Below are 21670 nucleotides of genomic sequence, written 5' to 3'. Positions count from 1 at the left end.
CAATGCAAGAATGGGCTGGTTTCCTGGGGGATACTCAGGATTTAGCCGGGTAATAAACATGTGATGCTCTTTGGTATTGGTGGTTTTGACTTGCTGGAAAGAAGGAAGCACACAGTGCTAGGTGGGACAATTTTTGAATGCTCTTGATTTTCCTCAGAATTGCCAGTAACCAGCAGGAGAAACTGCATTTATTTCTAGGGGGCGGGTAATAATAATGTAGCCCAATGCTCTGATGCCGCTACCCATTAAAAAACAAAAGGACATTATATCAGACTTAGCTCAGGGTGAAAGTGTGTGTGTTTCTAATACTTTTTGTACTGAAAGGTTGTGATTTTTGCTATTATTTAGGCTTTGGCTGAAGTATGAATGGCAGGTTGTATAAACTGGGCATGTGTAGTTGTGTGAGGGTGTGAGGTTAGTTAGTCTCCATTGTTCTAAAGTATGTAAATGGATTTTAGTAAATGATCCAGTTCAGAGTCCGTTTTTTCTTGTGCTACCTTAAAGGGACCTTAATTCTCTATCTTCCTAAGTGTCTACCATGAAGACAGAAATGGTGTGTAACATTTCATTTCACAGTGAGTTTACTGCTCTGTGGAAGGCATTAGTAATTATTTACAAATATGACCTAACAATTGATTATTCCAGTGTTTATATTTAATGGTTAATTTAATGTTTCCCTTCTTCCTGAGAGAATTGTTTTTAGTCACATGATTTATTTCTGTGTCTTCTCCCTCAGTATTTTTAATGTCTCCAAAATAGTTGATAAGGGCAGACTATATGCGAAAATGTCGTATTTTACAAACCACCCCAAAATTTAGTGGTTTTTAAAATAGTGATTTGTTCTTTCTCACCATTGTGTAAGTCAGCTGGGCTCAGCTGGTTGGTTGTTCTGCCCAAATGGTTTCTAGACTGGGATCACACGTGTGACCCCATTTGACTGGGACCTCTATTAGAACTGGGGTGGCTTCACTTCTGTGTCGGGCACTTGAGCTGAGGTGGCCAGAATGGGTAGGTGCTGGCCAGGCCCCTCTCCATCTCAGTCCCTCCTCATTCAGTAGTCTAGCCCAAGCTTCTTTGCATGGTGGCTGGGTCCCAATCAGAAGCTGCCAGGTCTTTTAAGGGCTGGGCCCAGACCTGGCACACAGTCATTCCATTGCATTCTGTTGGCCAAAGCAAGTTACAGAGCCAGCCCAGGTTCCGGGAGGAGAAAAAATAGATTCTACTTCGTGATGGGAGGAATTGTTGGTGTCTGTCTTTGTAGATAATCAACCAAAAACTCCTAAGTAGATTCAGGCCTTACCTCTTCTTATCCCCACCAGACCTTCAGAGCTTTGCTGAAACCCGCAGTTACTAAAGAAGTTCATAAAATGGTCCCTGTAAGTCCTACTCAGGATCAAGGGTGGGAGGTTATGTGAGTACATATGATTATAAGGTATATAATAAATTCTTCCTACTTTGCCTGGAATCTCCTTTGTTAATAGCCTTCTGCATGAAATGTTCATACTGAACATTGTGAGCACTTTATACTCACAGGCATGTTACATTCCATTTATGTGGAAAGAATGTTATTTGACCATTGAATTGAAAAGATAAGAAAAAGTTCTTACTGAAACTTTCACTTTTAGTTACTCTGCACAAAGGTTGGGATTTCTTCTCCATGACTTGAGGAGAAATAGTGTAAGGATGTCAGTTGATCCGAGGGAGATTCTAGGGTGCACAGATGCCAGTGAGACTTGGAACGTCACTGGTGGCTTGTGGGAGTTCCTCCTAAAGTAGGAAGTGAGGGGCCGGGTGTTCACAGGTTCCTCAGCAGCTGCATAAATTGAATGTTATCACTCCATGAGTTAGACCTGTGCACTGCCATGTTTTTCTGCATATGTCCCTCCAGACATCAGCTAGATTCTTAAGTGGAAGACTTCATACTAAGACCTCCCTTTTTTTCTGCATTTTCTGCAGAATCTGTATCTCTTCTCCCCCAAGCAACTTAATAGTCCTGAGTTTGTCCTTATAAAACACTTGTCACATATGTAGGATGGTGTGTGTGTGTGTGTGTGTGTGTGTGTGTGTGAGAGAGAGAGAGAGAGTGTGTGTGAGAGAGAGAGAGAGAGAGAGAGAGAGAATGAAAGTAAATGAGCCTCCATAGCAAGCCTCATTTAGCTGATGGAGCTGCAGATGAAACCAGGGTTCAGGAGGAAAATTTCTTATACAGGTCTACCTTCCAGAACTCCAATTTAAGAGCTTATGCCAGCTTTTAGTGTGAAGACGACCATTTACATTGCCTTTTTTACATTTAACGTTTTTTGAGTTATGTTATTGCCTTGAGTCTGTTTGTTCTGTGAGGTAGGCTCTGTTCCACATAACAGAACCATTAAAATAAATGACCATAATATAAACTGGACAGTGTTACACTGTTGGAAGCATTTCTGAGAGGAGGTGAAGGCATAAAATAGAGCAGGCAGACTCCTCTGGGAATGCAAGTGAAGTTTTCATGAATAATTTGGAATGTATCCAGTGAGTTTGGTTTAATTTCCTTCGAAATGGGGTATCTTCTTAGAAACCCAGTTTGCGGAGAGTATGGTAAGTGTGCCGTTGTTTCCAGCAAGAGAAGAAGATAATACGGCACGGAAACCCTGTCTTGGGTATCCTACCCTCTCAAGCATGCAGGCGTAGAGGGGAGCATCGTAAAGAGTAAGAAGTATGCCATCACTAGAGGATGGTATGATACCTTATGCTGCATCTCATACATTTTTCTGGAATAGGAGAGACTTTTTTGTAGAAATTCCACTATGATCTCTACATTGTCGATTTCTTAAATATCTTTGGCTTACCCTGTGCGCTGAAGGAATGGCAACTTTCCAGCTAAAGAAAACCTCTTTCTGAACTGTCCATGTTTCTTCAGAAAAAGAAACAATACCCTGAAACTACCAGCTAAACCGAGCAGAGTGTCGTGTCGTTAGAGAAGTAGATTGCCCAAAGAGGATAAGCAGATAAAGGAGAGCCTGCATTAAGTGCCGCACACTCATGTGATTCTGAACGTCAAAGGAGATTAACGCCACAGTCCCAAGATCTTTGTAGTGGTTTGTTCAGTGTAGGTGAATAAAGCATCCACCTTACTATGCGAGGTACCGTAGGGATCGCAAAGACAGGTAAGATCACCAAGGAGCCAAGTTTCGGAGAGGGCAGTTGAGAACTACGTAGCAGAAGATACTGGATGAGGCAGAGTGTGGTGAAGGCGTGCTCTAATGGACAAAGGTTTCTGTAGGGTGTGAAGAGGGGCCGGAAATGGCCTCGGAGATGGCCCTTGAAAGATAGATTAGGCTTTAAACAGGAGAAAATGGGGACAAAGGGTAAGAGCAAGAGGTCTTTTGAGGGAGTCCCCGTGTGAGGAATGACAGGGCAGAGGTCAGTCCCACACGTGGCAGGGAGGGCAGAGCCTGGTCATGGTCCGTCTGAGTTGAAACTGAGGAACGGTGCTGCCTGGCAGAGCAGACCGCGGAAGCCCATGCAGAGGGCGGCTCTGATGCCTGGCTAAGGAACGTGGGGAAATCAGAAGCAGTGTGTGATGAGGCGGGCGACTGTGGCGCATCATCTGGTCTGCGCTGGAGAACCTGGAGGCCTGGAACGCAGTTCTTTCCGTGATTCAGCAGAAGGGGATGAGCACTAGGTTACGTTGGTGGCTGTGGGAACGAAGGGCACCTGTCTTTCCTGCTCTGCCAGGATGTGGCTGGCGATTGATCACAAACACGGAAACTTGTTTGGCCTCTTGCACCCCGTGCTCACTCCCAATCTGCAGAGGTAAATGGCGAAATAGCAGTTGAACTCTTCCTTCGTTCACTTCACGTAAACCCCTCTCGTAGTTGAGTGGGTGAATTGTTTGCGGCCCCGAATTGCTGAACGGGTGCTTCTGAGGCCTATTCAGAAGGTAACGAGATTTCCCATTTTAAAAGCGCACAAAGACTGTGGAACGGGACCGGTTGGTCTGAATTTTGGAGCTGCTGGAACTTCCTGTTGCTTTAGTGATTAAAAACAAACACACCTCAATATCCGTGGCCTTTATGCTGAATGTTTAGATATGATAGGTTTATACAGCACGAGGGAAGAACTTAGCCCAAATGAAATGAGCAGCGGCCCTGGAAGTTTGGGGGTTAACCAGAGTCAGTCCTGGCGGACAGCTGCCCCACTTGCCCCTCTGCGCCTGCCCCTCGTGCCAGTGGTGCCAGGTCCGTGGGTGGTTGCGGCTGGAGGTACTGAGGAAGCGGACGCTGACACAGCCAGATTTCCACGTTCCCTTTTGTCACTGCAGCCGAGACGGGTGCCGTTGAACAGATCACTGGAGGAGTGGAGAATCACGGAAGGAGTTGTGTGGTGCGTGGGTCGTGCTGGAACCAGCGGTCTCTGGAATCTGCTCTCAGGCTAGCGCTCGCTCTTCACCGTAATCACAGAGAACCATCTTACTGAGTTTCACACCAAACTCCGCACCATCACAGTTACATTTTGGATGCACTTGAATTGCCTTTGCCTCAGCTGACAGTGTTACGTGCTCCCTGGGAGAAGGACGCTGAAACAAAACAGGTGGCTGGAGTGAATTAGAATTTGAATTTGACTCTCCCTTTCCTCTCCGTCACCAAAACGAACCGCAAAGGGGAGGTTAATCACCAAGCATGAACTGCCTGGTGGCAGGCTCACCGCAAGGTGATGCCCTCAGAACACGCCGTTGCCCTGGTCGACTGTGTTTGGAGGGGTTTCCAGCTGTTCCTAGAAGAGCAGTCTCCAGTTTCGGCGGGAGGGTCTCAGCCCGACGTTCGCCCTTTTGTATTGGCGTGATTTCTTCCATTGATGGTTTGAGTTGTTAGATGAATTGGAGGGTGAAGCCACACCCTGCTATCTTCTTGTCACATTTGTCTTAGCCAGCGCTGTGCTGTCAGTAGGCGTCCAGCTGGCAGGCTTGCGCGTGTTTTTAAATGGCCCCGTGGAGTGGAAAGCAACCTGTCCGCATGCAAATGAGACCGCACTGTATGTTCTTGCAGAAATCTTGTGTGTGGGATCTGTTCGCTGGGGATCGACCGGAGCGTGGTCAGCCCCATGCCGGAAGCAGCGCTTGTCCATATCTGTGGCGCCCATCTCTTTGTTACATGCCCGACCGGTCCAGACTTCATAATGTTGCCATAGTACCACGTTTCATTAGTTTTCTGGTCATGTTCTACTAATAGCCAGATGGCATAGGGATATGTTTTTCCTTTACTTAATTTGTCCAGATTTCATTATCCCTCTTTTACAGGGATTTTAATTTTGAAAAATAATTAGTGGGAGACTGATCAAGCAGAGATGCGTGCCTGGGCGTTGTGTTTAACTACGTGAGCAACAGATAATGACACATCCAGGCTTGCTGGGGGTTTGGATTTGGAGGAGTTACTGCTCTCCTCTGTATCCTCTTTGGCATTTTTAGGAGTTCCTGATTTACAACATGTCATAAAACTTACATTTAGAAAAGATGAGAACTGGAAAGTTACCAAATACTGGTGGTTTTGGATGTTCAGAAATCCTTTATGGATTTTGAAAGGTAAAAATGAAAGTTAAGGAGTTACACATATCTTAGTGTTTTACTTTTGTTGTGCTCTTTCCCATTGTTTTGGTGTTTTGGCATTTGTAGCCATTCAAATGGCTCCTGGATGGGTCTGCACCCTCTTAAGACAGGAGTATTTGCTTTAAAATTTTCATTGTACCTGGTGTTTGCTTGTGAGGTCCTTCCCCAGACCAGTCGATTTGAAATTACTGGGTCTTCTCAGGCTTTAGGAATAGCAAGGGTAAAAGGGTGAGTTATATATTTGAGGCTTGCAAACCATTCAGGGCTGGAAGGACAGAATTTCTGACTTAATTTTGCTTTATACTTGGGCTTACAGGAATTGTGGGAGGCGCTCCTATGAAGAAATGGACCAGTGTGCGTAATCATGGAATCTCCTTGCTAACCTGCTCTCCTTGAGAAGTGAGAGAGAGAGTGGGTCGGGGAGAAGGCAAAGAGGTCAACATGAAGCTAAAGCAGCGAGTCGTGCTGTTAGCAATTCTTCTTGTCATCTTTATCTTCACCAAAGTTTTCCTGATTGACAACTTAGACACATCAGCAGCAAACCGAGAGGACCAGAGGGCTTTTCACAGAATGATGGCTGGCTTGCGGGTAGAGCTGGTGCCCAAGCTGGACCACACCTTGCAGTCTCCCTGGGAGATTGCAGCCCAGTGGGTGGTTCCACGGGAAGTGTACCCAGAAGAGACACCAGAGCTGGGGGCGATCATGCATGCCATGGCCACCAAGAAGATCATTAAAGCTGATGTGGGTTATAAAGGGACACAACTGAAAGCCTTACTGATACTTGAAGGAGGACAGAAAGTCGTCTTCAAACCTAAGCGGTAAGTCTTCTTCTCAGGAGTTAGTTATATTGTGCTAGTTGGTTGATTCAAGTAACTCGAAGTTTATAGAAGACTGCTCATCACCTTCTCTTAGTCTTCTCTCCAACAACATGAGCGGAATAGACTACAAGACCTCTGAAGTATTTTCCAGCTCTTAGTGTTCTGTGATTCTCTGGGACAGATTTGTAGGAACATATTTTGGCTCTGTATAAGACTGAACGTTTTACACTTAGAGCTCTCCTTGATTTCTAAATTTATCAAATATGTTCTGTGTGCCAAATGTTAGAGATACAAAATGAATTGGTTGGGAAATAAGCGACTTGTCACCAGAAGTGTGCAGTTAGAGGCCGGCTAACCAAGCACACATCAGGGGTGTGGTGGAGTAGGAGTTACCCACAGCTTGAGTGGGTTTGGACAGGTGACTAAAGTCTAAGGACTGAAGCTGTGATTGTTTCACATGGGTTTTGTTTTGATTTCATTTTAATTAATAAACTTTATTTTTTGGAGCAGTTTTAGGTTTACAGAAAAGGCGAGGGTGTAAGTTCAGAGAGTTTGTCCCCCCGCCCCCGCCTCAGTTTCCCTATAATTAACCTCTTCCACTAGTGTAGTACATTTATTGCAGTTGATGAGCCAGTAGGAATTTATTAGCTAAAGTTCGCTGTTCGCAGTGAGGTTCAGGCTCTGTGTGGTACATTCTGTGGATTTTGATGAACCTCTAATGACAAGCATCCACCATTACATTATCACACAGAATGGCTTTCCTATCCTAAAAATCCCGTGCTCCACATGTTCCTCCTCCCCTTCCTCCCGCAGACTCCTAGCAACCACTGATCTTTTTACTGTCTCCATAGTTTTACCTTTTCCAGAATGCCATATAATTGGAATCCTACCTTTGTAGCCTTTCAGGGTGAATTCTCTCACTTAGCAAAATGCATTTCAGTTTCCTCCATGTCTTTTTGTGGTTCGATAGCTCATTTCTTTTTATTACTGAGTAATATTCCATCGTCCGGTTGTACCACAGTTTGTTTCTCCATTTACCTACTGGAGGACATCTTAGTTGCTTCCACATTTTGGCAATTATGGATAAAGCTGCTACAAACGTTCATGTGCAGGTTTTGTGTAGAAGTAAGTTTTCAGCTCATTTGGGTAACTACCAAGGAGCACGTTTGCTGGATCATATGGTAAGAGGATGTTTAATTTTGCAAGAAACTGCCAAACTGCCTTCCTAAGTAGCTGTGCTATTTATATTCCCACCAGCAGTGAATGAGCGGCATTAGGTGCCTCACCAGCATTTGGTGCTGTCAGTGTTGGGGGTTTTGGCCGTTCTGATATGTGTGTAGTGATGCCTCATTGTTTTGGGTTTCAGGTTGTGTGTGTGTGTGTGTGTGTGTGTGTGTGTGTGTGTGTGTGTGTGTTTACCTGTTTTAAGGAGAGAACTGGGCCATTCTAGTTACTTCAGTCCAAAATCTGAAAAAGTGGGCTGAATTATATGTCGTTAGATGATGATCCCTTGGAGACTTCTCCAAGGCTCTACAGAGATCATTTGTTTGGCAATTCTGTAGTATAATTAATATTTTTAAAAGTTTCCTGTGAGTATATGAATTCGAAATAGGTTAACATGATGGTGATTCATATTCTTTTGCCCGGAGTTAGTTACCAGTGAATTTTCTCAAAGTTTATAATGTCTAAAATTTTCTATGTACTAAACATTTTTCTCATTCCTTAATAGGGCTTTTGAGAGAATTATAACCGATACCTTTGGGTCTCTTTCCGGTGGGAGAAATGTGGGGTAAAGATGTACAAAATTCAACTGTGATAAGAGTAGTTAGCCTAGCTGTCTTCATGACCCAACCATCAATAGATAACATACAGCCAGAGAACAAATACATTGGGATCCCAGAAATGGAAGAAATCTGTATTTGCCTGGAACTGGGAAGTGTGATGTATGGAAGATGCGGAAGTTAGGAAAGGAAACATACGGCATGCCTTTGGAGAATAGAAAAGTCTGATTGGCAGGTGATATGGAAAAAGTATGGTTCCGTGGGCCCTGCGACATAATTTCCATTGAATGCACACCATTCTCCAGGCTCTACACTAAGTACTTTTGTATCTGTCAATGCTTTTAGCTTTTACCACGACTGTGGGCAGTTACACTGAAGTTTATTTATTTTGAGAGAGAGAGTGCGAGCAGGGGTGGGGCAGAGAGGAAGAGACAGAGAGGATCCCAAGCAGGCTCCATGCTGTCAGTACAATGCCCAACGTAGAGCTCGAACCCACGAACCATGAGATCATAAACCTGAACTGCAACCAAAGGTTGGATGCCCAACCGACTGAGCCACCCAAATGTCCCTACACTTCTTCTAGCATAAGAAACTGAGGCTGAGAGAGAGTAACTGACTTGACAAGGTCACCTCGCAGTAACTGGCGTTTGGATCTGAGTAAGAGTGGCTGGTGTTCTGCCACGCACGTGTGATTCTCTTCTGTTTGCCTGCCTTCCTGAGCACCTGTCAGCAGAAATCACTAGTTTAGTTTTGAAATGTAGTCCTCGACCTCTTGGTTTGTGGCCTGGGTGATCAGCAGTGTGAGCAGAGTAATGGAAAAAAGGCAGACTAAAAACAAATGAAATTGGTGTACAGAGGTGAGTTGTGAGCATTTCACGTCTAAATAAGAGGATGTCCCCTCTGTACCCAGCCCTCCGTTCCCACACTGGGGAATTGGGGGTAAGATGCGCCAGCAGGAAGTGGGAGGAGGCAGGTATTCCTGGTAGTGGCGCTGTTAGCGTTGGTCCAGGCGCTGTGCAGGAAGGCCTCGGTCAAGGTGCTCGGTCAAGGTAGAAGTGGAGGGAGGGGCCGCCCGCTGGTGACTGGGGGAGGTGGCAGGCGATAACTGCACCAACTCACCTAGTCACTGTGCTTCATCCCCTGTCTCTACCGCCACTGCAGCCTTCCCCTCACCTTCCTGAAGGCCGCTGTCATTCCTCCTTCAGACGCCCATATTGGCATGGTGTTCCCAGCTTGAAAACATTCAGGAACGTCCCATCGTTCACCGGGCAAAGCGCAGCCTCCGCAGCCTAATGGTCAACCCCTGGCCGTCCGGCCCTCCTCTCTGCACCCTGCTCTTTATTCCTGCCAAACTAGTCCCCGCCCCCCAACTGCCCATGTCCACTCGCAGCCCCCGGGGACTCTGCTCCCCCACCTGCCCTGGGGGATCCCGCTCTCAGTCACTGCACGCACCCGACCTGTGCTGGTGACACCTGGCACTGTCGCAGGCTGCGGAAGGTGGGTGTATGTTCAAGTGCCTGTAGAAATTGACTCTGGTCTCGAGATACCTAGCAAATTGCTGTTCTGACCCTGGGGGCCTCAGAGGCTATTTAGTCCTGGTGTAAGCGCAAATTAATGTCCTTGGTCAGACTCTGATGTCCTTCCCCAGAAGGATAGGAGTGATTTATTGGCAGTTACTCTATGAATTTTGCTGCTCTGTCAGTGACTTAAGATAGATCACTCTCTGCTGAGAGGAGGCTCTGCGCCCCTGCTGCTAAGGCGACACACGCACCTTTCTTTAACAGCCGCTTGTGGTTTCCGCACTTCCGGAGCCTGGTTGGCCATGTCCTTCTGTCAGAGATAGGACACGTGTGCGGTGGATGCAATTTATGGGAAGACAGTGATGCTTCTATTTGCACCTTTTGCCTTACATTAGAAACGTGATTTTTTTTTTTTTTCAGTGTAGCTCTACCCATTCTGGAAGTAAATTGGCTTTCCCCGGGCGAGGGCTGCAGTTCTGGTGGGAAAGCAACAAGGTGGCAGGAGCCTAGGAGTGGGTAGAAGTGAGTGAGTGGTCCTAGGAAGTGCTGGCAGGGACCTCGGAGAACGCCCAGTCCAACTGCTCATTTGACGGGTGAGACGCGCAGTTCTGGCTTGCTGTGTTTCGAACAGCCGAAACGTGAGCCAGGGATTCAGACCTCCTGACTCTGCTGGCAGCTCTGTGATTCTTACTCCTTTCCCTTTTCTTTCCCTCCCTTCCTCTCCAGGCCACCCCCGATGTTTCTGGATTCCTCTAGGGTTTTACCTTTCACTTAGAGCAGCCTTTCCATGTATTGGAAAGCTCTCTAACGTTTCGCTGGGAGGAGTGGACTGCACGTACCTCCCTGCGTGTGGAGGCCCCGCTGGGGCCCCAGCAAAGAAAGTATTCCAGGACTGTCCCCCGGCTGTACGGACGGCCTGCGGCTATAGCGGGGAGAGAAGTGCTTGAGGAATGTCAGCTTTTACTGCAGTTCTATTTAAAAATGGAGACTGGGGCGCCTGGGTGGCGCAGTCGGTTAAGCGTCCGACTTCAGCCAGGTCACGATCTCGCGGTCCGGGAGTTCGAGCCCCGCGTCGGGCTCTGGGCTGATGGCTCAGAGCCTGGAGCCTGTTTCCGATTCTGTGTCTCCCTCTCTCTCTGCCCCTCGCCCGTTCATGCTCTGTCTCTCTCTGTCCCAAAAATAAATAAACGTTGAAAAAAAAAAATAAAAAAAATAAAAATGGAGACTCATTTGGGAGGTAGCCGTATAATCCTAAGTAGCCTGAATAATGCTTTGACACTAGAAACGTAAGAACTACACGTGAGTATTTTGACCAGGCCAAGAAGAAACTGGCCTCCAACCAGGTGGTGACGCACGGCTGTCTTCTGACGTGTATGTTCCGTACTTTTCCTGGAAAATGTGTTTTGTGGATATGGTTTCCCTTTAGATTCCAAGGTCATTTTTGTTGCAAGTTCACTGCTTTTTATCGCAGTGTTTCCCACTTCCCCGATGCAAGTGTCCTCGGTGGAACAGCTCCACTCTGCTTCAGTCTCCATTCATTTCTATCTTACTGTTGCCTGTAAAGCCTAATAAATAGGCCTTTTGATTCAGGAAATGCATGCAAACAGGAGAGGTTATAGGTGAATTTAGTGTCCCTTTCTTCCTAGTTAACGGTTAAATGGTATCTTTTTTTATGATTAGTCGAAAGAAATATTCTAGCTTTTATTATCCTTGGTTTATGTCATGCATGTGATGTAAAATAATCAGAATGGAATTTGAGATGAATGATATCTTGGAAATTGCCTTCTGGTCCGGCCCCTCATACATTGTAGATGAAGAATCTAAGACCCAGAGAAGAGACTGGTTTTGTTGAAGGTTACCCAGAAGGTAATGACAGAACTGTATATGTAGCTCTCGTGCCAGGCCAGTATTCCCTCCACACGTCATCATAAACCTAAAAAGAAAAAGAGGATGGTTGTTCCAACAACGCTTTTCATGTGCACCTTTGCCTACTCTTCAACAAAAGCTGAGGCACATCCAGACCGTTTTTTCCCCCCAAAATTTAAACTTCTCTTACAAGCCTTGCCATAGTCCTTCCGGTAAAGAGACATTTTAGTTGTACGTTTCCCTTCGTTTCTTTAGTTCAGTCTAGTAAACATCTTAGTAAACGTTTATTAGGCACCAACTATAGGCTTAACATTGTGCTAGAGATACAGAGATGGTCCTTGCCTTCCAGAAAATGACCTTGTAGTGTTACTTAAACCACACTGAAAGTATTTCAGAGGGATAGAAATAACCTCTTCCGTGTTTTATTCATAGAATAATTGCTGAGGCAGGGAGAGAATTCCAGTTTCCTTCTCTACTTTATCTTTACCCTACCTACCGGAGATTCGTCCTAATCCACAGCTCTTCTCAGCTTTGACTGAGAACGTGTCTGCAGAGCAGAATCAGGCCTGCTGAAGTTTCTGTTGTGCTGTCTCCTCTGGTGCTGATGTAATTCACGTCTCCGTGTGTGCCTCCCACTCACTCTGCAGGTATAACCGAGACTATGTGGTAGAAGGGGAGCCGTATGCTGGCTATGATAGACACAATGCAGAGGTAGCAGCCTTTCATTTGGACAGGTACGTGCCATCATGGAGGGCTACGTTTGTTTTGTTTCCTTTTAAAAATATCTTGGAGAGGGCTCGTGGCCTCCTTCTAAAGGGAGCAACGCTAATGGCTTTGACTTGGTACCTACTTTAGATAGCTGACCGACAGAGTCTGTTAAATTTGTATGAGTCCTTCATAATCTGGGTGGTTCTAGGAACACCAGGGTAAATATCTTCACTCTACGCTTGTTAAGGTCATTTCATTCTGGTATGCCTCCTGTCGTCATGAGCGCAGGCGTTCTTGGTAAATAAGAGGGCAGGATGAAAACCAGAGTTGGAACTCAAGTCCCTAAATTGAATTGATTGTTAATTAGACCTGACAGTACTGTTTTTTTGTCTTATTTTTGTTTAAAGTAGGTAATACTGACTTATCTCCATATGCTAGAAGCACACAGCATGACATATATCATGAATTTTATGGTCCTTCATACAAAAAACGCATGGCTTCAATAACCAGAATAATTCTAAAAGAAAAATAGATGTAAATTCTAAATGTATAGGCTAACTAGGAAAATTAATATTTTTTCAGCAGGTAGCTAGTTTAGGAGTATTGTAACTGAACTGCCTGTATCTCACTTGTTCTTCTGATCAGCTCTTTCCTCAGGGCTTTTTTTTTTTTTAATATTTACTTTTGAGAGAGAGAGAGAGAGAGAGAGAGAGAGAGAGAGAGAGAGAGAGGGACAGAGCACAAGCAGGGGAGGAGCAGAGAGAGAGGGAGACACAGAATCCAAAGCAGGCTTCAGACTCTGAGCTGTCAGCACAGAGCCCAGCACGGGGCTCAAACCCACTAACCGCGAGATCATGACTTGAGCCAAAACTGAGAGCCGGATGCTTAACTGACTGAGCTACCCAGGCGCCCCTCTTCAGGGCATATTGACAGACTTTAAAAGAAATATTCACAGTATTTTTTAAACGAACGTGTAAAGGAAACCAGAAGAAAACAAAGATGGACTTTTGTCTTTTTCTGGATTACGAAGGATTTTCTAGGCACAAAAGCAATAATTGAAAAATTGCAAAGGAAAAGCTATTCGGTAGACTCAGCTAAATAAAGTTAACTCATATGTCAGGAAACATCAAACAAAATTTAAAATCAAACTAGGAGATAATACTTGAACCTAATGTAATCCAAGCATTAATAGCCTTAATATTATAAATGTTTATACAAATCCAAATATGTGCTAAAATCCTAATAGAAAATGGTCTAAGGACACAGTTGACTGAATAGAAATGATCGGTTGCTAATAAATATGGCAGGGGGTCATCCTCACCAGTAACAGCAAATCCCGTTGAAGGACACTGAGTGGCTTAGTCGGTTAAGCGTCCGACTCAGTCTCAGCTCAGGTCATGATCTCGTGGCTTCATGGGTTCGAGCCCCGCATTGAGCCCTGCACTGGCCATGCAAAGCCTGCTTGGGATTCTCTCTCTTTCCCTCTTTCTCTGCCCCTCCCCAACTTGTACTGTCTCTTTCTCTCTCAAAATAAATAAATAAACTTAAAAAAAAAAATCCAGTTGAAACCATGGGATACTACTTTCTTCTGCTGAAAATGGCCAGTATTTTTTTTTAAGAGGGTAGTACTTTATTGGCAGGAATGGATTGAGATTCATATGCAGCTTGTGGCATTGTTAAATCGGTTCAGTTTTTCTTTTTCTTTTTTTTTTTTTTTAATTTTTTTTTCAACGTTTATTTATTTTTTGGGGCAGAGAGAGACAGAGCATGAACGGGGGAGGGGCAGAGAGAGAGGGAGACACAGAATCGGAAACAGGCTCCAGGTTCTGAGCCATCAGCCCAGAGCCCGACGCGGGGCTCGAACTCACGGACCGTGAGATCGTGACCTGGCTGAAGTCGGACGCTTAACCGACTGCGCCACCCAGGCGCCCCAGTTCAGTTTTTCTTTTTAGGAACTCTGTCATGTATCAGGAACCTTAATGTTCCTATTCTTTGGATGAGTAACATAACTACCTTTTCACACAATTATCTAAGATATTTCTAGGAAGGTACTTCTAGGAAGTACCATGGAGAAGTAATGAAATTCAAAGATATATACCCACGATCTTAGCTGGAGCATTTTCAGTAGTGAAAAACTGGTAGCAATCCAAACATCCAGTGATACGGAAAAGGTCAAATAAATGTTTGTTCACAACGCCATGAATTTTCACTGCCTCTTTTAAGACCTAGCAGTAGAGAGTTAGGTAAATCCTGCTTCTCACTAAATGACATTCTGGAATCAGTCTTTCCAAGACCTCATTTGTTTCCATTTTCTTCATTCCCAAACCCCTTCCTGTTTCCCTGCTGATGGACACCAGCCGTGCGTGAAGATCATTTTCCCGTATCTATACCAGTAGTTCATAGCGTCCAACACGCTAATTTGTGTTAATCCAGTCAAATAAAGTGGTACATCATTGTTACTTATTTTTGTTTTCCCCCAGTTATTAGCAAAATTGAACGTCTCCTTACCTTTTCACAGCACAACCGCCTGTATGTTAACTTCAAGTGAAGTTGTCTTTGTGCAGAAATCACTGCCTTTGGTGTTAAGTAAATACACTAATGTTCCAATGCGTGACTTGTGCTTTGGGGGCCTTGTATTTAAAAGTCCTTCCCTACCTCAAAGCCTGCAAGTTATTCTCTAGCCAGTACCCCCACCCGTTTTGTTAACTGCCGCTGTGACGTGGCCCCTCTGCGCCAAACTGGCTGCTGTTGTTTGGCCTGGCGCTGGTCAGTAGGGAGGAAAAGTACTTTCCAACTCTTCTTTCCCATCCATGGCTCCCGACACGTCTCTGCTCTGGGTTGCTGTTTCTCCATTACGTTAGGATTTGACCGCCTTCTCTGGCCTTGGGAGGTCCTCTCGATGCTTGTTATTTTGACACCTCAGTTGATTAACTTGCTTTTGCGGCTTTTCTAAGATTAAGACAGAGTCAGTCAGCAACCCCGAACAGTGGATTCTTTATTTACGCAGCTATTTAAGAAAATTTTTTTCAATATTTATTTTTGAGAGAGACAGAGACAGAGTGCGAGTGGGGGAGGGGCAGAGAGGGAGGGAGACACAGAATCCGAAACAGGCTCCAGGCTCCGAGCTGTCAGCACAGAGCCTGATGCGGGGCTCGAACCCACAAACTGTGAGATCATGACCTGAGCTGAAGTCGGACACTTAACCGACTGAGCCACCCCAGGCTCCCCTACACAGCTGTTTTTAAAAGTTTTATGATGACATGAGAAAAGGCTCATGATATAATGATGAATGCAAAGCAGGATACAAAATTGGGTATAGTATAATCTCCATTGTGTATATACACAAGAGTGTGTATGTTTTTATATATATGTGTAAAGGGAAAAATGCTCATATGCCAAAAGTCCAATAGTTATTTCTGGGCTGCGGAATTATGGGTGATCTTTATTTTCTTCATCATAACGATTCTGTGTGTTCCAAGTCCTGCCCCTCCAACTTTCTTCAGTGAGTGTGTATTTTTTTGCCAGTAAATTTCATTTTTTAAAAAATGATTTTGCTCAACCATAAGGTTATACTTTACACCATTAGAGAGAAGTTATCTTCGCGTGTATCTGTATTTAAGTAGTCCTATGGGTTAATCCTTCAGATTAATCTGATAGTTTCCTGCCAGTGTGCTGTTTTACCCAAAGCTTTGAACCTATGTGTGGATTTAAGCCCATTTTTTATTTTTTATTTTTATTTTTATTTTTTTTTCAATATATGAAATTTATTGTCAAATTGGTTTCCATACCACACCCAGTGCTCATCCCAAAAGGTGCCCTCCTCAGTACCCATCACCCACCCTCCCCTCCCTCCCACCCCCCATCAACCCTCAGTTTGTTCTCAGTTTTTAAGAGTCTCTTATGCTTTGGCTCTCTTCCACTCTAACCTCTTTTTTTTTTTTTTACCTTCCCCTCCTCCATGGGTTTCTGTTAAGTTTCTCAGGATCCACATAAGAGTGAAAACATATGGTATCTGTCTTTCTCTGTATTTAAGCCCATTTTTTAATGCTTTGTTAAAATTTATTTAAAATTTTTTATTATGAAAAATTTCTAACAAATTAGAACGGTATAATGAACCCGTGTATCTATTTCCCCGATTTAGCAACTGTCCACATTTGGCCAGATTTGCCTTATCCCTTTTGCTGAAGTACATATTAAAATAAATGACCTACATCTTGATATTAAGCTCATAAATATACGTACCTTTAAAACAGACTGACCCGCAGGGGCACTGGACTGGCCCAGTCAGTAGAGCGTGCAACCCTTGATCTTGGGGTCATGAGTTCGATCCCATGTTGGGGGTAGAGATTACTTACAAATAAAATCTTCAAAATATACACATTTACCTATGAAACAACAATATCTTTTTAAGACTACTTTGTCAAATACACCCCCACAGATTTTTCTCTTCTGTTCTTCAACCTCCCAAACCAGGATCCTGGGTTTCCGCCGAGCGCCCTTAGTGGTTGGCAGATTTGTTAATCTGCGGACAGAGATGAAGCCTGTTGCCACGGAGCAGCTGTTGAGCACCTTCCTAACCGTAGGTAAGAAGATTATAGAGGACATTTAAATAGAGGAGTAGTTAATAAGTTATTAACTATCATGGCGCAAGCTGGTTTGTGACTTTCAGGAATTGAAGAACTGAAGGGAGCACAAAACCAAATCAGGTAACTTGTTCTCAGGTCACTGGGGGAAATGGATCTGACGGCAGGTGGCCAGAAAGCGAAAGTTTTCCCTGATGTGTGCTTTGTTGTGTCTGTGAAGTAGGAAGTGACATAGTTGACTGATAGTGTAAGCAGGTGATAACTTCTTTTCCTTCTGCTTGATCTCAAAGTAAATCTCAAACTTAAATTTTAGCCTGAATGTGTATTATTGACTTGGAGGTGTTTTTCCTATACATGTCCTTTCTTGGGAACTATCTCCTTAGAATTGAGGAAACCCTAAGGCAAGCCTGTAAGAGGGTCAGAAATGCCCTTGTAGGGTTGCATGTGGGCCTGAAAGATCACCGCTGCCTTCTGCTCTGAAAGGGTCAGCCTATAACTCACTGTGCATGGAACTGGCTGTGGTCCCTCTGGTCTCCGTTCTCCGTCTTCTCACTCCAGGGTGAGGACTCTGAGCTAAATTCTCACTCCAGTTCTCCTTGTGGGCACAGTGAGAACGGGAGGGATTCAGAGGTGCTGGGGGCTCTTGTTTCAGCCTCATCGTGGTGACATTTTCAATGACACAGCGCTCTGCATTATGGTATGACTATCAAAACAGCATTGCGAGATGAATTTCAGCTTGCTTGGCTAGAATGAATGGATTTATATTTCCAATGAGGTGAAATTGAGTATTTAAAGGGCTTATGACAGATTCATCATTCAGAATTTAAACATAGAAGGCCAAGCTACACTGTTCTTACAAATAAGCAAAAACACACAGTGTCATGATTTGTTTCATATATTTTCTAATCATCTTTGCCTGTCCAATTTTATGCTCAGGCAAACACAAGTTCCTGCTGGATGAGAGGAGGTCAAGAATAGGCCAGAGCCTCTGCTCTCTGGAGACTCACAGAAGGTTAACCCTCAGACACGGTGCGAGGGGTGGGAGAGGGACAGGCCAGGAAAAGGTTTGTAGAGGAGGTTATTGTCACTGAGACTGAGTATATTGAAGCATCGGTAGGAGCCACCCAGGCAGCGTCTTCGCTGGGCATCAGGCGAAGTAACAGAAAGGAAGAACGGAGCGAGGGCATAGAGACAGGCCAGGGCGTGGGGTTGGCACACTTGGGGAATGAGCTTCTGGACGCACCCTCAGCACAGAGCAGCGTCTCAGTGGGCGCTGCCGGAAGATCTCATGGACCACGTGGCTTAAACAGTGGAGATTTATTTCTCCCAGTCGTGGAGGCTGGAAGTCCGAGATGAGGGTGCCGGCACAGTTGGGTTCTGGTGAGGACACTCTTCCTGGTTTATAGTCAGCCACCGTCTTGCTGTGTCCTCACACTGGCAGAGAGAATGAGAGAGGAATCATCTCTGCTGTCTCTTCTTACGAGGGCGTGAACCCCATCATGAGGGCTCCTCCTGGAAGTCCCACCTTCAAATGCCAGCACACTGGGGATTAGGGGTTCAACATATGAACTTGGGGGTACAGAAACCTTCAATCCGTAGCAGCAGGTAGACGGATTTGGCTGGAGGTAGATTTTAAATAATGAGCTGACCTTAGCACAATTTTTAAAAATATGTTATGAGATAACTTCATATAATAACAACTAAGTTCTGTGTGACCCTTGCAGCTCAACAAAGCACTTACACAGTTACCTTATTTTGATCTTGTTGACAAAAGAATGCAGTAAGTAAGGGAGATGTACCTATATTTCACACCTGAGAAAGAGGCTCGAAGGAATTAGAGGACTTCCCCAAAGTCACATAGCTACTACTTGTTAGCCAGGACTCAGACCCGGATTTTCAGACTCTCAAATATTTCATCCGCTTATATTCTTTTACAGTCTTTCAGGGGTGCCTGGGTGGCTCAGTCGGTTAAGCTTCTGACTTTGGCTCAGGTCATGATCTCGCAGCTGTGACACAAGCCGTGAGCCCCGCATCGGGTTGTGTGCTGACAGCTCAGAGCCTGGAGCCTGCTTCGGATTCTGGGTCCCCCACTCTCTCTCTGCCCCTCCCCGCTGTCTCTCTTTCTCTCAAAAATAAACATTTAAAAAATGACATTCTTTCAACAAAATTCTGTTTCACTTCTGTGCGGTAGGCTCTGAACCAGGTGCTGAATATACAAAAATGAATAACACCTTCCTGTCTTCCAGGAGTTTCGTCTAACAAGGAAGCCAGACACGTACAGAGGGCCTGTGAGCGTGCGGAAGGGAAGGGCAGATGTGAGGGTCAAGGTGACAGTTCGATAGCGAAGGTGGTATTTCATTCAAGTCTTATAGGGAGAATAGCAATCCTCCAGGAAGGCAGAGTGGGAAGGCACATCCTGGGTGTCCGGACTCTAACCTTTTCTGTACTATAGACTCTTGGCATGCTAGAGAGGAGCTTTTCTCAAAATGTTTTTAAATACGTAAATTAGGATACATAGAATTCTAAATGAAACCAATAATATTGAAATATAGTTTTGTTATCAAAAATTAGAAAAAGCAGGTTTGTGATATACTAGTATGTGCTTTGTTATTAACACATTAATTACAAGATCATAATCATAATCTCAGACTGTGTATGAATGTTACTTTGGGCTGTCTGCAACAGTGCTAATATGATACAAAAAGTCTAATTTCTTCTGTGAAAAAGTCACAGGTGATGCTAATTCCACCCTGGTTTGCTCCCTGCCATCATAACTGACGGAAATGCCAAGTTTCAGATAGAAGCTAATGAAAATAAAAATGTAATTTTGTTCCCATCCGGTGCACGGGCTCCCTGAGTTAACCGTGTTCCAAGTGGCGGGCGCTGCATGGACAAGGTGACGAGAAGTGAGGGAAGCCTGTGGCAAGCTCAGGAGACTGTGTAATTTAGCTAAAGTGAAGGGGGGTGTGGTGCCGGTGAGGGGGGAAGGCAGGTGATCCGAACGATGTCACTGAAGGGCCTTGCGCACCAGGCTTAGAAGTGGCGACGTTTTGCCTAGGCAGTGGGAGGCCGTTAAAAAAGCCGGAGCACGGGAAGATCAGAATGGAATTTTGGAAACCCAACTGCGGCGGCTTCGTGGAGGATGGGGATGAGGTTGGGAAGGGGATGAGATGAGCGATGAGAGCACATAGAGGCTGTGTGCGAACCGCGTGTGTGGTTCGAGCCAGAACCGGAGTAAGGACGGCAGAGAGGAAGAGTTAAGAGACGCTCGAGAATTAAAATGGAACGGATTTGTGAACATTTGGGCTGAGTGGGACAGTTGAGAGAGAAGGAAAAATTAAGAATGACTCCCAAGTTCCTGGATCGGATGACTCAGGGTATAACAAAGCTGTTAGCTGTCGTGGGAATGTGTGCAAAGGAGCAGACCTGGGGAGGTGAAGAGGAGGAAGACAGTGAATCAAATTTTGGACATTTCGTTTCCTTGTGTGAAATAATAAGAAATAGGTATATTTGGCTCTGCCCCCAGCGCCTGCACAGAACTCCTACAACCCTGGTGAATTCCTAAGCAATGACAGCACAGGGGTGTCTCTTGTTCTCTTGAGGTGACGCCACGTGGGCTTCCGGATGCCTCCTGGACGGGAGCTCGTCACCAAAGAGACAAGCCACAATCGGAAACTTGGAATTTTCACCACCACCCCACCGTCCACCTCCAATTCTCCAGGGAGGAGAGGGGTGTTGAAAATAGAGTTAATAATTGACCGTTCCTCTCTGAGAAAGCCCTCCATGAAAATGCCAGCAGTATGGGATTTGGGAGTTTCCAGATTAGTGAACCAGAATGCTTCCATATGCCACTGGCCGGGCCCCATGAGGACAGAAGCTCCTTTGTTGGAAACCTTGCCCTGTTTATCTCCATCAGGTTTTTGCTTTGTATCCTTTGTAATAAACCAGTCGTCTAGTGAGTTAACTGCTTTCCTATGAGCCTCTCCAGGAATTTTTTTTTTTATTGAGCTATAATTGGCATACAACATTTATGTTAGTTTCAGGTATACATCGCAATGGCTTCACATTTTATCACCACAATGTCCAGTTAACATCCGTCGCCGTACGTAGTTACAGAATTTTTTCTTGTGGTGAGGACTTTTAAGATCTATTCGCTTAGCAAGTTTCATTGTAGTATTATTAACTATAGTCGCCATGCTGTGCTTTACACCCCCAGGAACAACCTATTTCATAACTGGAAGTTTGTACCTTTCGACCCACTTTATTCCATTTAGCCCACTGTATACCCCACCGCCTCTGGCAACTACCAGTCTGTTCTCTGTATCTGAGAACTTAGTTTTGGATTGTTTTTTGGTTTTGTTTTTAGATTCTACGCATAAGTGAGATCAGATGGTATTTGTCTTTCTCTGTCTGGCTTCTTTCATTTAGCATAATGCCCTCAAAGTCCATCCATGTTGTTGCCAATGGCAAGATTTCATTCTTATTTTTTTATGGCCAAATAATATTTCATTTTGTGTGTGTGTGTATGTATATGTGTGTGTATATACATATATGCATATATGTATATGTACACATATACATATATACACATATATACACATACACATACACATATATACATATGTATGTATGTACATATGTATACATATATATGTACATATACATATATACATATATATATACACACACACACACACACACATATACATACACATACAGCAGTAGTCATTCATCGGTGGACACTTAGGTTGTTTCCGTATCTTGGCTATTGTAAATAATGCCACAGGGAACGTTGAGGCACCAACCCCTC

General features: G+C 44.6%; 1 protein-coding gene across 4 annotated transcripts in view; it reads left to right on the top strand.

The window, feature by feature from the left end:
* The window catches only part of FAM20B (FAM20B glycosaminoglycan xylosylkinase), a 43939-nt gene that overhangs the window by 6752 nt on the left and 15517 nt on the right, over positions 1 to 21670 (top strand). For all 4 annotated transcript variants that reach the window (XM_040446652.1, XM_040446651.1, XM_040446654.1 and 1 more), the window contains exons 2-4: positions 5901 to 6402; positions 12217 to 12303; positions 16751 to 16860. In XM_040446652.1, coding sequence (XP_040302586.1) covers positions 6026 to 6402; positions 12217 to 12303; positions 16751 to 16860 — 574 coding nt within the window. In that variant the 5' untranslated portion in view covers positions 5901 to 6025. The remainder of the gene's footprint in view (positions 1 to 5900; positions 6403 to 12216; positions 12304 to 16750; positions 16861 to 21670) is intronic.

This window comes from Herpailurus yagouaroundi, unplaced genomic scaffold (assembly GCF_014898765.1).
Source record: "Herpailurus yagouaroundi ecotype Mexico unplaced genomic scaffold, PumYag 195, whole genome shotgun sequence".
Lineage (NCBI taxonomy): Eukaryota > Metazoa > Chordata > Mammalia > Carnivora > Felidae > Herpailurus > Herpailurus yagouaroundi.
Note: the sequence above shows the minus strand (reverse complement) of the source record. Positions and strands in the feature narration are given on the sequence as shown.